The 15,739-nt window shown below is 51.7% G+C and overlaps 6 protein-coding genes across 6 annotated transcripts; 5 read left to right on the top strand and 1 right to left on the bottom strand.

Moving 5' to 3' along the window:
- Positions 1-4,176: 4,176 nt before the first annotated feature.
- Positions 4,177-5,829, top strand: J4E83_006455 (uncharacterized protein; the record flags this gene model as incomplete). Its single annotated transcript, XM_049333367.1, has 3 exons — positions 4,177-4,722; positions 4,778-5,364; positions 5,415-5,829. The coding sequence occupies 3 exons, from the start codon at positions 4,177-4,179 to the stop codon at positions 5,827-5,829; spliced, it is 1,548 nt and encodes a 515-aa protein (XP_049187543.1).
- Positions 5,830-6,395: 566 nt separating this feature from the next.
- On the top strand, positions 6,396-7,379 carry J4E83_006454 (uncharacterized protein; the record flags this gene model as incomplete). The annotated part of the gene is made up of 1 exon (XM_049333366.1): positions 6,396-7,379. One exon carries the CDS (start codon positions 6,396-6,398, stop codon positions 7,377-7,379), a length of 984 nt encoding a protein of 327 aa, XP_049187542.1.
- Positions 7,380-7,881: 502 nt separating this feature from the next.
- Positions 7,882-9,160, top strand: J4E83_006453 (uncharacterized protein; the record flags this gene model as incomplete). The annotated part of the gene is made up of 2 exons (XM_049333365.1): positions 7,882-8,560; positions 8,736-9,160. 2 exons carry the CDS (start codon positions 7,882-7,884, stop codon positions 9,158-9,160), a joined length of 1,104 nt encoding a protein of 367 aa, XP_049187541.1.
- A 710-nt stretch (positions 9,161-9,870) lies between these two features.
- J4E83_006452 (uncharacterized protein) lies at positions 9,871-10,536 on the top strand (the record flags this gene model as incomplete). Its single annotated transcript, XM_049333364.1, has 1 exon — positions 9,871-10,536. The coding sequence occupies one exon, from the start codon at positions 9,871-9,873 to the stop codon at positions 10,534-10,536; it is 666 nt and encodes a 221-aa protein (XP_049187540.1).
- Positions 10,537-11,799: 1,263 nt separating this feature from the next.
- J4E83_006451 (uncharacterized protein) lies at positions 11,800-13,670 on the bottom strand (the record flags this gene model as incomplete). The annotated part of the gene is made up of 2 exons (XM_049333363.1): positions 11,800-12,083; positions 12,134-13,670. 2 exons carry the CDS (start codon positions 13,668-13,670, stop codon positions 11,800-11,802), a joined length of 1,821 nt encoding a protein of 606 aa, XP_049187539.1.
- Positions 13,671-14,242: 572 nt separating this feature from the next.
- On the top strand, positions 14,243-15,279 carry J4E83_006450 (uncharacterized protein; the record flags this gene model as incomplete). The annotated part of the gene is made up of 4 exons (XM_049333362.1): positions 14,243-14,380; positions 14,426-14,453; positions 14,509-14,930; positions 14,983-15,279. 4 exons carry the CDS (start codon positions 14,243-14,245, stop codon positions 15,277-15,279), a joined length of 885 nt encoding a protein of 294 aa, XP_049187538.1.
- Positions 15,280-15,739: the final 460 nt, after the last annotated feature.

Genomic DNA, 15,739 nt, shown 5'->3' with positions numbered 1-15,739 from the left:
TATCAAAAGAGTGGGACCAAATTCTAGTTGTCGTTGAGACCCTTGCAGATATCTCAAGCAGCTAAGTGGGTAGGGGGCTACAATGTCGCTGGATCGAAGACAAAAGCGTTGGCAAAGCATTATGTATCTGCCACGTCTCTTAGTCTGGAAGTCTATGGCCACCAAAAAGCATATCATGGTAGGCTAGACCAGTCATGTCGAATTGATGGTTGATTGCTAACTACACTCTGATAGCCAGACTACCTCATATCGTCAAACGATCGTAATCGTCTGCTCGACACATCCGTCAAACCAGTTTACTTCCGAGCGCGACATTGGATAACCGACGCCAACCCGACTGAAAGTATTAGGAATTGCAGGTACCGGGTTCAAGACTAGCATGCATATTCGTCGGGGCGTAGGATTCCGGAAGCGAACAATAAGAAGTCCATACAAGTAATCACCCCAAATTTCAGTCTCATCTTGCCACCCAGCATCTCCATAGATCGCCACGTTGTATTGTGTCTCTTCACCGTTGTCAAGTCCGAGGAAGCGGACAGCAACATCGATTTCTTTCCATCGTAGCTTACAGAGTGGGCCCTTGACCACGATATTCCCGGATGTCACTTCCCCCCATTCATCCCATAAGTGATCTATGTTCACATCTAGGATAGTAGTGACGCACCTATATTCATCAGACCATATGTCTCCTTCCCAAGCGATCGAACCCTGGATGGCAGCCCAGGACCACGTCGGCGCTCGATATTTCTCCGAGCGTGTGTCGTCCGGGTTGACGGATCTTCATAACAACGCCTCGGGAAGATGAATATCCCAAAGCCCAGCAATGTACCTGACATGGCCTTTGATCCTCCCGTGCCAGATGTTCCATACGTCTCGCGCCATTCCACTTATCGCAACTAGTTTGTCGTTGGGGTAGGTGAGCTTGGCAATAGAGTAATCGGTTACTAAAGCCTGCCAAACCATTTGCATTTGCACTGCAGCTGGTCGTCTTGATATTCCTGGAAGACGCCTGTGTACCGGGGTAGGTGATGAGAAAGAGGCCTTGGATTGCTCGTACATGGGTTTGAGTAGAGTGCCAGTAGAAACTGTGAGAATAGCGGGGAGACCTTCGGGGAATGACTCGCAATAATTGTCAGTCCGGCATTCCCAGAACACTTGCTCTTGACCAAAATGTAGTACTCTTTTAGACAGTTGTCGTTCTTGGAATATCCATGCTCGGTGAAAGACTGCCGTCTTCTGAAGTACCTCTCCGTAGAAGTCTTCGTGTACGATGTGCCAGCTGACGCCTGTGTGGTCGTTGTATAGAGGCTGCCCTTCTGAATTGGCGGAGAGAGGGCAGATTGGATGCGGGCCAATTGATACTGGATCACGCTCGAAATAGAAGCCTTCGCTTGCATCTTGAGCTCCAGACGCTGACAAATTCAGCGTAGAGTGACTGTAGACTTTATGCATCTGTACTGATTCTGCTTGCCAGTCCGCTTTGTCGTCCTGTATCTGATAGCATATAGTCAGCATCAAGTCGTTGTAGTTCGGTAAGATCCCGTACTATGCACAATGAATCTATCCAGATATATTTCAAACCAAGAAATTTGCAGAGGGAGATTGCATCTTGAAAAGTCCTCGGAAGTGCCTCGAACTTGATCTGTTGTTGGAATTGAGCTAGATTGGCGCAGACCAACTTGGTGATCGGTTTGGAGCCCCAGCAGTGACTCAGAGTCGCATAGCCATGTCGCAGACGTCGGCCTTTCGTAATAAGTAGCCTAGAGTCAGATACTTTTGGCATCACTTGAAGCAATCTTGTTGGATACCACGTGGTTTCTGCGTCTTCTTGACAGCTTTTGTGGGACGTTCGACATTGGTTGAGCCATCGCTGGACCAAGTGCAGGATTTCTGGAGAGCGTGAGTTGGAGGGTAGGTGACTTCGCAGATTCGTGAGCGTGTCTATTGGATTAGTATACTGCATCATCACAAATATCAGCCGGTAACGTACTCGGGGTGTAGGGTATGTAGTAGAAGACGTCGAGAAGTACCACAGGCTCTTTGTCATATTCTTGGCCCTTTCGATAAATCTTGAGCCTTGCAGTGTGCCGCGGGTCTTCTCCGCCTTGTGCAGCTGTTTCAGCTATGTAAAATGTGGCGGGATGTACCTCCATGCGTCTTGTGGAGCGCACGTTGGAATGGTAGTTGCGCCATAGTCTTCTACAGATGTAACAACCAGCTCTTGATGCTCTAAACAAGGATGCAAAACCATCATAGTGAACTTTGTACCAATCGAGGGGCGTGTCATTCTGAGAAGAGGCCCGATAAAGAATCGGACGCATAGCGAGACAGACATCGCAGAGATGCATTAGGATCGGTTGCACATAAATCCGGTGCTGAAGAGAATCGATTCAATCCAGCTATAGTCGGAGCTGTACGTGTTGAGTAGAGAAGAAAGTTGACTTCGAAGCAAATGACGTACTCCGCGATAGCGGGGCTGTGAAGTCATGCACGAATGTGGCACAGTAGCACAACATCGGACCTTCTCGCAAAATTATATTGCAGCAGACTCTCCCAGTTCCAATCATACGGTATCCCATCTGGTCCTCGCTGCTTGTGTGTTCGCGTAGTAAGAGTGGTTCCACGCCCCCACTGCCATGCAGATGTTCATTGAGGTAGCGTGACCAGATGGGGCGGACAAGGTGTGATGATCTCGGTGGCAGGTAGCGTTTGTTCCCTGGAAAATGGCGGTTACAACGGCATTTAATCGACTGGCAGGATAAGCTCGTGTGGTGAAGTGACCTTTTCTCGTGAGCGTATCTGAAAGAATATAAGTACAAGGATAGCTCTTAGCACCACTCACCTCCGTGCTGGCTGGCCAGGCACACATTTCTTCGCTGGTATCCGTGTAAAACGGTGGCGTATATAACAACATGTGTTTAAAGTGTAAGAGGCTTGCGTCGCTAGCGACTACGAGAAGTCACATGCCCGGCCGAGTGTTGCGATTTGGAGCGTCAGATCAAGCTGCTTACTTGTCGAAAGCTTCACTACCTCTATAACCCCGTCCATATCGGCGAAAGAAGCGACTCGCTGCCATGTGTCGCGCTACCTTCTCATGTAACAGAGCTAGGCCAATCGCAGCGACAACACGCCCAGTCGGTCGTTCGTGAACGGACGGCATCGAACTTTGTTAAGCAGTTGACAAGTTCGTTCCTGCATACGCGGCTGAGCTCGAACTATCTGTACAGTAGGGATGGCCTAAGGAGATGACTTTGTGCGAAGAAGCTTTCGACCAGTGAATAAGGTGTTGTCCACGCGGCGTGGCAGAAGAGAGTAGAACGACAATTGGCGACTGCCTGCAGTTGCAGATTTCGGATTTTTTTCAACTGAGTCAGAAGTTCCGTCCATCGCGCATATGGCATGTCTCGCGACGCGATTCGACGTGCGGGAGATGAAACTGAAAGGATATGATAATGAGGGTGACGGTGTTCGCGTTCTGGCCCTCAAACCGCGCGGCGATACGCGCCCGGGTACCTCCAGGGCTGGGCAGCCAGGGGCTAGCGCGCTAAGATCAGCACGGATTAGCGCCCTTGGCGACACGTCCATGGATCTTTCCGCTCCGGCTGCGTGCGTCACCTCAACAACATTCAGGGCTCAAAGTTCGTTCTCCAGGGTTGACACGGCTTTTAGTCCGCTTCAACGCACACATGTCTTTTCTCAAAAGAGACTTCCATCCTTACAAGACCATCACCGGCCATCGAAATTATCGTCTTCAGCCTAGTTTGGCATGACACCCAGCTCATTCATGTCGCACATCAACCACGACACGAATATGACGCTTTTGTGGCATGGAATGCAACTCCCGACCCCGCGTTGTGCTGGTAGATCGGAAAATGCTGCCCGTACCTGCGTATGTACCCCGCGACAGCATCGTTCTAGCGTTCGCTACCCCGCCACGCTATCGGAGAACATGTGGAAGAGAGGCGTGACTGCTGGATGGTTTCATGTCGAATCATATGTGTGAATTCTTCAAAAGGCGCTGGCGATGCTTCTCCGGGCGACATGTTAGTTTCCTACGCCGTAAGGGTACTTGACGATCCTTTGGAGCGATGACACTCAACGGATATATCTATTGTCGGCACTGCAGTGTCCCTTTCTAGTTGATCCAGTGTACTCGTATTCTGCAGTTCCCGCATGATGTCTACGCAAGACTCTAGTCTGCATCTCTCCTCGTACTTCACGATACCTAATATCCTCCTAGTACTCGTGGCATATGCTACCGTGAGATGCGTCTACCAGATCATCTACTATCGATTCTTTCACCCACTACGACACTTCCCTGGTCCCTTCTGGGCCAGCGTAACGAGGCTATGGATCGCCTATCACAACATCAAAGCTGATGAATGCGAGGTCGAACTCGCCCTACACCGCAAATATGGCCCCGTCCTTCGCGTCACGCCTACCCTACTGCTAGTTTCCGATGCTACCAAGCTTCCCGAAGTGTACAATCGTCAATCGAACAAGTCGAATCATTACATCACCGGCAGCTTCGGCAAGACCGAGAGCTTGTTCAACATGCGGGAACACAAGCACCATGCCCACTTTCGCAAGATCGCTGCTGGCCCATATAGTTTCAGCAACGTCAGAAAGATGGAAGGGCTAGTGGATGATCGCATCCAGCAGTGGACTGACAAGCTGGAGGAAGTCTTCGGCGATGGCAGTAGATTTGACTTTGCCCCGTGGGTATGCTTCACACTATCATTATGCTGGCGATCAGGGGCACTGACACTTTATATAGGCAGTATACATGGCATATGACATCATATCGGAGATTGGCTTTGGCGCACCCATCGGATTCATCGAGAGCGGCTCCGATATTGACGGCTTGATCAAAGGCTTCCACGATGGCCTACTTCCTTTTGGTCTCATGGCTCGGCTCTGGCCATTCACACAATGGGCGAAAGGCACATGGTTCGGCGAGAAATATCTTGTCGCGAAGCCTGAGGATGACTCCGGTATTGGCACGCTGATGCGCTTCCGTGACAAGCTCATTGCCAAGCGAATCCAAGATATCGAAGCTGGTAAGGTCGACAGAGTCGATCTGCTACAGACTTTCCTGGATGCAAGGACGGAAGACGGTGCACCGCTGGATTTGGACTACATCAAAGCTGAAATCCTTCTCGTATTGCTCGCTGGTGCTGATACGACAGGTACTGCATTCCAAGCGATGATTGCGTACATTACGTCTGATACTCAAGTATACGCGAAGTTGATGGAAGAGTTAGAGCGCGTCACTCGCGAAGGCAAGTTGAGCCCCATGCCGCAGTATGACGAAGTATTGGAGCATTGTCCATACTACGTTGCCTGCGTCAAAGAGAGCATGCGGTAGGTCACTCATCTTCTTCTCAGTCACTCTCCTATACTAACGAATACAGTCTCTGTCCCTCCGCTCCGAATATTTTCCCTCGCGTTGTGGGTTCGTCAGGGATGCACCTGCATGGCCGCTACGCGCCGCCCGGTACCGAAATAACCTGCAACCCCTGGCTCGTGCACCGCGATGAGAAGATCTATGGTGCAGATGCCTGTGATTTCCGTCCAGGAAGGTGGCTAGAAAGCGAAGAAAAAGCAAAAGAGTACAACAAGTACAACATGGGCTTTGGATATGGTGCGAGAGTCTGTCTTGGGAAAGACATCGCGCTCATGGAGTTGTACAAGGCCCCGTTGCAGTTCTTCAGGACGTTCAAGATTGAGATCGACGAAAGCCGCAAAGGCAATTTTGTAGTCAAAGGTGGTGTAGGATTCTGGGAAGACATGTGGATCGGTATCAAGCGGCGGAAGACGGCGTCGTGATACAATAGATCGAGATGGCCGTTAGGTGTATGCTAGTCAGTACTCAGCGCTGGAGTCCTCAAATCTAAATGATGAATCGGACAATGGTGCGCGTTGACGCAATGACGAGCTGGTGATCTAGACCATCCCGTCCCGACCTCGTCACGTGCTTGCGCGGCGATCTACCGCTAGCGGGATCTTGGCGAAACAACTCGAAACGACCGCAATTACGCTACCCATTCTACGGTCCGCGCCTCAGCAACCCAACCACTCGCAGCTCTCACCTTGCCTTTGTACAGGCGCGGCGGCCCCCGCACTGGGGTGCACTGCAAATGTTTCCGAGATGATCCTCGATTGGCGCCGTCTTCTTGGTCCAGGCCTCAGGCCCCAGCGGAAATGGCTTGTTTCATTGCCCGCCTGGTTATATAGGGGAGCAACTCCAACATGACGACGACCTGCTACCGCTTTCACGATCATTCGCATCGATTACATTCTTTTTACCGTCTTCTCACAGACACACTGACCTGGTTCGCTGGTCGTTCGCTCTTTATTTCGTTCCTCGCTTTGTTTGATCATCTGCTAGCATCATGATGCACTCTGCTTTCTTTTTTTCCCTGCTTGCCGGTACGGCCTTTGCTCAGTACGGCGATAACAGCTACAACGCCCCTGCTGGAGGCTCGAAGCCTGCTCCCTCCGTTACAGCACCTGCTGGGTACGGCACGCCCGTTCCAAACCCGATTGCGTCCCTGGTGCCCATAGTCCCCATCGTCTCTGTTATTACATCCGCCCTCGGAGCTATACCCTCAGGATTCCTTCCCGACAATGATCTGCCGAACCCTTTCAAGTCCATCTACATCCCGGCATCCCAGCTTTTCAACCCTGCTATTGCACCTGCTTTCACAGAGACTGCCGCGGTCCCTCTTCTGTCCCTCTTGCCGGTCTACTCTACCGTATCCAGCTCGTCCGTTGTCAAGCCTACCGGCTCTGCTGAATACCCGGTAGCTCCTCCTACCGTCAAGCCATCCAAGCCTGCATCCTCCACGACTTGCACCGAGAGCAAGGCCCAGAGCACCCGCGTGCCCCTTGACGCTACCCGATCATCGGCTGCCCCTCAGAAGCCTACCGGCGTAAGCTCGGCGGCTACCTCTACCGTTGCGACACCCAAACCCGCAACCTCCACATCTTGCACCAAAAGCAAGGCTCAGAGCACTCGCGTGCCCCTTGACGCTACCGCTTCGTCGCCTCTTCCCCAACGTCCCACCGGTACAGGCTCAGCAGCAGCCTACCCCACCGGAACCGGCATGCGTCCCTCTGGCAACACACGCCCCTCTGGCACTCCCCGCCCAGACTACTTCCACAACGGCAGCCGCCCTCAAGGCGGCTTCGGCTGGGGCCGCCCCAGGCCTTCTGGCAAGTGGCCTCACGCCTACCCTAAGCCTACCCATGCTGCTCATCGCCCCACCAAGCCTTCTGCTGCTCAGGGCTACGGAGGTGTCAAGGCCAGCAGCACGCCTTGCACTTTGGAGACTAGGGTCAGGCCCAAGGCGACCCCCGCCCCTGCTCACTACTAGAGAGCAAATCCAACTTGAAGGTATCGCTTCCTGAATTATAATTATGTAAACGTAGTTCATGTATATACCTTATTATCCACAGACCTCCGAGTGAGGTAATACAGCACATGCAGTTGATAGGCGATGCGCCTATTGCGGTTTCCTTTGCTCACTTTTCTGTCTCACGTGCGTTCGACCGTATCCATCAACTGAAGGCTAGCCAGCTTCCTTAGTACACAGCTTCACCGTTCTACTTGTTTCTCGAATTGTATTCGTCCTAACGCGATTAGCTTCCCTTACGTCTATCTATGATCAATTCATGTTCACCGCAATCAGTGCGGACCTTCCGTCCCTTCGAGTTTGTACCACAACACCGGACTAGCGGGCTTGGCGAGCAAACGCGTCTTCTCTCACTTTCCCACACACTCGCAAATTTGCTCATCTGCTTTCGCCATTGACCGCTGATTCGAATTTTCTCCTACAGCTCGAACGATTCCTCGTCTCACTTCGCGCACCCGCAGCGATGGCGGAACACACAAAACTCATCACGATCGATCCCAACGGCGACACACTGCTCAAGCTCAAGGGCATCCGCTGGGAGCTACCGGAATGGATCGACGAAGCCACTCGTTTCGCACCGCCCGCCGAGACCACCGAGGCACCGCTCGAAAATACTGCGACGGAACTTGCAGACACGAGCAATCAGCGCAAGCACCCCGAGGAAGTACACTTCTTGGTGTCATCACGTCAGCTCCGTCTTGTATCCACTTACTTCGACGCCATGTTCAAGAGAGACTTTGCCGAGAGCGTCGCCGACTCCAAGGATGGGAAATACCATATCTGGGCTACTGAGTGGAACCCTACGGCGCTGGAGCAACTTCTGATTGTCGCGCATGCTCGGAGCACAGGTCTGAACGACCACGTCTATTTCAACGAAACGGTAGAGATGGCTTTGATAATCGATTACTACGACATGCGGGAGGCGCCATATACTCACTTCAAGAAATGCTTTCTTCGATGGGGCGGCAACGACAGTTACTCAATAGCACGTCACAGAATCCTTGGTAGCGACGTTGTTAAGCGGATGTTCTTGTCATACGTGTCCCAATCAAATGAGGTCTTGGGGGGAGCGATAGACATAGCAAAGAAGCACAGCAAGGGGCCACTACAAGATCTAGGATTACCATTGGGCAATATCCCAGGTGAGATTGCACACCACCCCACCTCATACAAGGGAAAAACGGAACACCCAGGAGCCTACATCGCCGTTAGACCACCCACTTCGCAAGCTTTTATCTTGATGTAGGCTCTAGGGTGTTCGGTTTTTCCCTTGAACGGGGTGACCCCGTCATGACTAGCCCTGCTAATGCGTACTAGAAAAGTTAGAAGCGCACCGGCAGCAAGCTATCAATTCAATCATCGACCAGTTAGACAGTTTCATCGAACGTCTTCGCAAAGGTGAAGAATGCTGCAGCTTCACTTGCCGAGCTTCCGTCCTGGGCTCCTTGATACTGCTCAAGCAACCTGATGGACTATCGTCGGCTTTAGGAGACACCATCTCCCCGCCTTATTACGGCACAAGTCTCCAGGAAGCATGTGATGCTGTACGAGCTATGGTGACCCGGAAACAACCTTCTGTTATGGTTGGCAGAATAATCCTAGATCAGGCATGGATGCCCGTAGGAGCATGCAAGGAATGCGACTTCAGGGGTCTCTTCGATCAGATTATTAAGAAGGCCGACGAGGATCTGAACTTCAAACTTGATCTCACTCCGTCCAAGGTGGTTAGTTCCTCGAAATGAGGGTTTAGAGGAAATACCTGAAGCTTCGATATGGAGGCAGGGTGGCGATGGATGACCATGTATCCACCTCATAAAAGAAAAAAACTGAACAGGTCTAGAGCCTACATCATCGCCAAGTCACCTATCTTGTAGGGTTCTAAGTTGATGTAGGCTGCAGGCCTGTTCAGTTTTTTTCTTGGTTGGCGTGTATCAGCGAGCGAAGGGAGGGTAGCCGAAGAAGGAAAGGTGCAAAACTGCTAGGATCTTTCGACACCGCCTCTCACAGTTAGATCAGATTGTCAAATGACAGCATAACCTTCGAATCAAAAGGTGGTATCACACTAAGTAAACTGCATCTCATGATCAAGATGCAAACCTGTCATCACGCAATACGTATACTGACGCCGTCTACTTTTACACTTCTTCAAACTTAGCTACATATGGTTGCCATCCACTCAATTCACTCGTACTGCGACTACGCAGAGAGACATGAAGCTACCTACTACTATGCGGTTTTCTGTGCCCACTTATCTATCTTAGGTGAGCCCGACTGCTCTATTAATCCTTCCCTCTTGTCTTCATCAGCGCGATCCAACTAGCGGGCTTGGCGAGCAAACGCGCAGTCTTTCACCACCTGCCCAATACGCTACACTCACACGCTGACTCGACTCTCTCAATCCGCCAGACCAACATCGTTACGTCGAATTTACCCAGCGCACGCCTCAGTCACAATGGGCGAAAAACCAAAGCTCGTAACGATCGACCCAAACGGCGACATGCTGATCAAGCTCAAATACCGAAATACCGCGCAGTCGAAGTGGAGCAACGAGAGCGAATCCGTGGGAGATTGGATCGCTCAAGCAGAGGCCGCCAAAGCAGTCATCGAGAACGAGACTGCGCGACCGGAGCAGAAACCTACCGAAGTTCACTACCTCGTGTCATCACGACAATTGCGCATCGTTTCGCCTTACTTCGAAAAGATGTTCAAACGGAACTACGACGAGACTGTTCCGAATAGCGAGGACGGTCTTTATCACGTACGCGCGCAGCAGTGGAACCCGGATGCCCTTGCCATTATGCTCAATATTGCGCACCTCCAGTTCGCGGCTATACCGAAGGAAATCAGTGTGCGATTGTTTGTTGCGCTGTTTCTGGTTGCGGATTACTACCAAATGGAGGATGCGTTGAGGCTGTTTACGAAAGAGTGGAAAGATCAACTCTATGAGCTTCCGGTGCCCAAACATTACGGCGAAGAGTCAATGCTGTGGATGTTCTTGGGTGTGAAGCTGAAAAACTGGAATATATTTGAGAGCATGGCATCTCTGGCAATGAGGCAGGCGTGTCATCCGATACAGTTCTTGGATCTACCCTTTCCACGCGGTGAAAAAGGTGAGTGAACCACCTAGTCTATGAGGATTCGCTAACTCTTATAGGAGTGAGTCAGCTTGACAGCATGAGGTGTAAAGCTATCCAAGAGTTACTGGCCGGCACCCACAAGCTCATCCAAGATCTATACGAAAGCAAAGTGGGATGCAATGATGCATGTTCGGCAATGATGTTGGGGTTCTTACAGCGAGGCTTGTGGGAGACAAAATTGCTGAGTCGCATCGAGAAACATGACCAACATCCCTTCGAAGGACTTTCATTCCATGTGCTCTATCAGAAGTTGAGCGGGATCAGCAACGTCGTTTATGCTCAGAGTTACGGCGTGCGGGCCGGTATGCAAGCCGATCTGCGAGCCGGTTGTCATGAAATTCGCACCCATCTTCTTGCAATCTGCGAAGACGCCGAAGCTCACTTGGAGTTGGACTTTGGGACGTTTTGATCAGAGCATTACGAGCTGTTAGCTCAGCATCCTGATCCACTTTCTTTGGAGGACCGGGTATCATTTCCCATACAGCATGATTAGTGCCAATGGGGCAATCCACAAGTATAAGGGCGAAGGAAGGTACTGTGTCTTATCTGGATGGTTGACTAGCATGATCGTGCGGTATGCGTCGTTAATATCTATGATGGAAGAGGTGCGGATGAGGCTTAGGGCGGGGTGGTGGTGAAATGAGGATGGTGGCTGGTATGATGGTTGATCAGACAAGGATATAAGTGGGATGAAGAGGGTATTTGTACGGAGAGCCTGGTCGGAGAATGAAGTGCACTGAGCTTCACTAAGTCTATAACACGAGAAGCAGCGACATGAAAAAGCTTAGACATTGCCGGCTATCCGGACGTCATTTCGTCCACTACCAAATACGTGAACGTTTGTGCTTCGATAGAAGAAGTGCGCGCACAACTTCCAACCCCATCTATACCCCCAACTTCCAGTCTCTACTTCTTCGCATCCATAACAACGAAAACCCAACGTCTTCATTCCGGTCTACCGGCTGTGACAGTTATCTACTCAAATGCCCCCCTAACACAAATGAGAGAGATCGCCATCCTCAGAGTCTGATCCCCTAAAAGGTGGTGCCATGATCCACGCCGATGCGTGTGGATGATCTTGATACCATTTCTCTACCTTTTCTGGATTCTTCCACTGATAGAACCCAGGAGGAACCCGGACGGACGGAACTGATATTGTATAGGTTGGAGGAACCGGGGTGGACGCAGCTGTTAGTGTAATGTCAGTACTCTGGGAATATCAACGCAGTTTCTCCGATGCTGTTTCAGTTCGTGCTCCCGGCTAGGAGCAGAGCTTCTAACTCACTACCATCTGGCGCAAGTTTGAAGGGACCGACTGGGACCACTCCGGTGAAAGTATTGTTGTGAGTATCGTTCTGGGTACCGTTCTGGGTACCGCTCTGAGTGCCGTGCTGAGTGCCGTGCTCAGTGCCGTTCGACTTCCCCGCTTCAGGCTTAGTCTCGGCGATCCAGGCTTCAACGTCGTTGAGAGCTTTGAGAGGGTCCCCGCGGCAGCCTTGGAGGTAGTTTTGGACTTGTGCTGGAGAAACTATATCATATTAGTACGAAATTTGGATCTGAAATGCCATGACCACTTACATGTATTCGTGGGCATCTTCTCAGCGAACTCAGATGCCCACTCCTCGATCTGCGCCATGGTAAACTCGGCATCATGAGCGAGAGCTGATCGACCAATCAAGCGCTTGAAGATGCTCTTGCCTGCACTAGGGTCCATGTTGCCAAAATAGACTTTCTTGTCGATGCGGCCGGGACGCGTCAAAGCCGCATCAAGCGTATCGGGAGCGTTCGAGGTCATGATCAGCAGTCTGCCTTCCTGAGAGGCGTTTCCGTCGATGGCGTTCAGCAGGCCGCTTAGTGTAACTGTGTTCGATCTACGGCCCACACCTGGATAATCACGAGCCCGAAGTTTTGGTAGCGGACCGATGCCACCTGGGATGCTAGCGACGTCACCCAGGTTATCATCCCCTTGCGCATGTGCTCCTGTTGGGGCAGCCGGCGGTGTTCGTTCGCGACCGATACCAGCAGAGTCGATGTCTTCCAAAACCACTACGCACTTGCGTGGAAGGCCTAGAAACAAGCGGTGAAGTGTTCCATCATTGATGCTACCGGTGGAAAGGTTGATGTGGTAGATGTCGCAGCCAAGATGGCCCGCTAATGCAGCGCTGAATGAGCTCTTGCCGGTACCCGGGGGGCCATGGAAGAGATATCCGCGCCGATATGGGATACCACAGTCGGCAAAGAATGACCGCGACTCCTCGCTGTAGTAGTATTCTGCGTCTCTGACAATATCAAATTTGGTAGTCTCGTCCATGTCTATAGTGTCGAGCTTTCGAATGGCTTTGGAAACCGACTGCCAACCATTACCGTATGGATCCGTACGATCGCCCGCGAAGTACACAGTCGTAGTACCCGTGAGGTTGTTCAGTCGGAACTCGCGACAGAGACTGGTGAACTGCTTCAGTGGTTTGAGGCTCCATCCGAGCGTCATGATAGTGAGGGAGTTTTGAAGCTGGCCACTATCGTCAAGCAGATTACCGGTCATACCACTGTTGGTCCGATAGCCAGGGCCTCCTCGACGTGAAAATAGATACGGTCGAAATCCGACCCAAAATAGTCGTGTACCGATTGGCGGGAGACAAAGAACCTCATCGTCCGGTTTCTCGGATGCAAGTCTCGGGTTATGCGCCGCCATCATGCGGCGATGAAACTCGTCATTGGGATCCTGTGTGCCTCCTGTGACCAGCATGGCACTCCTCGTGTGGCTGTTGAGTATCACCTCCGAGCCCATCCATGCCAGAACCTCTCTAGCGACTGGATCAGTCTCTGGGATGGTGACTTGAACAGTCAAGGCCCATGTAAAGAAATCCTTCAGATGCTTGTATGCGGGACGAACAGCTTGGTAGAGACCGATGAGTGCGAGGAGCTTTTCAAGATCACCGATGCCGCTTGGCCGGAGTCGATATAGTAGACGCTGGATAACCTCTAAGATGGGGAACTGACCTGTCGCAGAGCGTTTGAGGTGATGTGGGATGAGTCCGGGTGTGTCCAGGCGCTCGGGCCATAGCTGGTCACTCATTCCTGGTGGAACCATGAGCTCGTATCGTGGGTCAGACATTGCGGCGGGCGGTTGAGGGTGATATTCCCAAGCTCGGTTGCGTGGGCGAACTATAACCGCGGTTTCTAGACGCGTGGAGATGTATTGAAAAGATGAAGGAAGTGATAGTCTCCAAGTTTTGGAGATTGCTGTGTATGCGCTACGCGCCGTGGGTAGGCATTGTTAGACAACCGTGGGTGAGTTGAAATTATGATGGAGTGTCGAGAAAGAGTGAAAGCAATGCGATGATGCGCGGAAGAGGCACGTCGAACAAATAGTGGCGCGGTCATGGAAGCGACTGCCTGGACGTTGGAGGTCGAGGCTGAACGGGCTGAACGGCAAGTTTGCGCGAGACCGCATGAGGCAAGAGAGGCTGTGGCATGAGCGCGTTGAGGCTAAGCCTAATCGGGCCAGGTGGGCTGTTTACAGCTGTACGTCATAGCAAATTATACTAACAGAACTTCTACGCTTTTTGCACGAACGTCCTACACCTTTTCTGTGAACGATTCAGTTGCCAGAATCACTCAGGATATCTCGAATCGAAAAAAGTTCCACATCCCAGTACCATCCAAAACAAACAGCTTCGATTCACCATGCCTCCCAAAGCAAACACTTCCGACCTTCACGTCGCGAAGCTCTTCTCAGTCAAGGACTATGTATGCGTAGTGACTGGAGGCGGCTCTGGTATTGGCCTCATGGCTGCCCAGGCCCTTGCTGCGAACGGCGCAAAAGTACGTTCCTCCTTCTCGCGAATGAATAATCCTAACATCAGATAGGTCTACATTACTGGTCGTCGACAAGAAGGCAAGCACAGCTACAGCCCCTCGAATTAGACAGATGGAGAGACTGACCATATTAGCCCTCGAGACCGCAGCGAAGTCACACAGCCCCGACCAAGGTGGTCAAATCATCCCTCTCTCGCCATGTGACGTAACCAAGAAAGACGACTTGGAGAAAATGTATCAGGAGCTAGCATCGAAAGAGAAGTACATCAACCTTCTCATCGCCGCCGCCGGTATCTCAGGCGAGAAGGGTATTCCCGATGCAGACAACGCGACCGACATGAAGAAGAAGCTCTTCGACAACGAGACATTCGAGGGCTGGGCCGAGACTTACAACACCGATGTTACCGCCGTTTACTTCACCACCGTCGTTCTCCTGCCGCTTCTCCAAGCTGGGACTGAGAGCCATGGCCACCTTTCCGCCTCTGTTATTGTCATCTCGTCCATGTCGGGAATCATGAAGGACGCGCAAGGGCACTTCAGCTACAATGCTGCCAAGGTGAGATACCCGTGTTGATGTGTGGGGGATCTCTACTGACTGTATATCCTAGGGCGGCACCGTCCATCTGAGCAAACTCATGTCGGCCGAGTTCCAGCAGCTTCGCATCCGCGTGAACAGCATTGCCCCTGGCTACTTCCCGTCGGAGATGACAGCAAAGGAGAGCGACGAGAACCAGAAGAGTGATCTGCCGGATGAGAAGATCCAGGAGAAGGGCCACGTCCCACACGGTCGGGCGGGAAGCGACGCGGAGATGGCACAGGCCGTCATCTTCCTCACCAAGAACTCCTATGTCAACGGCCAGATTCTGACGGTGGATGGCGGTGTGCTCAACGTTGTGAGCTCTTAAGTTTTGTGGCGAAGATGTGAGGGAAATGATGAAGTAGTCTGATGAGAAATCATATCAACTGTTAGGCGTCTCAACTTGACTCGTGCATCGGCACTTCCTCTTTGGTCGGGTTTCCACAAGGCTGACCGAAGCCGTTTCCCCACATTCCCCGCGACAGCGATAAACCATGCTGATGATGTCTGATTGCGATAGTGAGCGATAGCGAGAGCTGATGTGACGCAAGCATTTGATGATGATGGGACGCGTCGTAGGTGACGGAAATGTTATGTGTGGCTTATGCAAGGGGCTAGCGCACGTGGAGGTGATGTCTTTGATGACAATGTGTCTTTGTGACGAAATTCTGCTAAGAAGAACAAAACGTACGGCGCGTCGCGTCGCATTGCTGGCACCTACATGCATACGTGCATACACAATTTTCGGAACCGGAGGCAGCCATGGGGTGCAGCGCGGTGAGTGGATG

The sequence above is a fragment of the Alternaria metachromatica genome (assembly GCF_023757995.1).
Source record: "Alternaria metachromatica strain BMP 0045 chromosome Unknown scaffold_14, whole genome shotgun sequence".
Taxonomy (NCBI): Eukaryota; Fungi; Ascomycota; class Dothideomycetes; order Pleosporales; family Pleosporaceae; genus Alternaria; species Alternaria metachromatica.
Note: the sequence above shows the minus strand (reverse complement) of the source record. Positions and strands in the feature narration are given on the sequence as shown.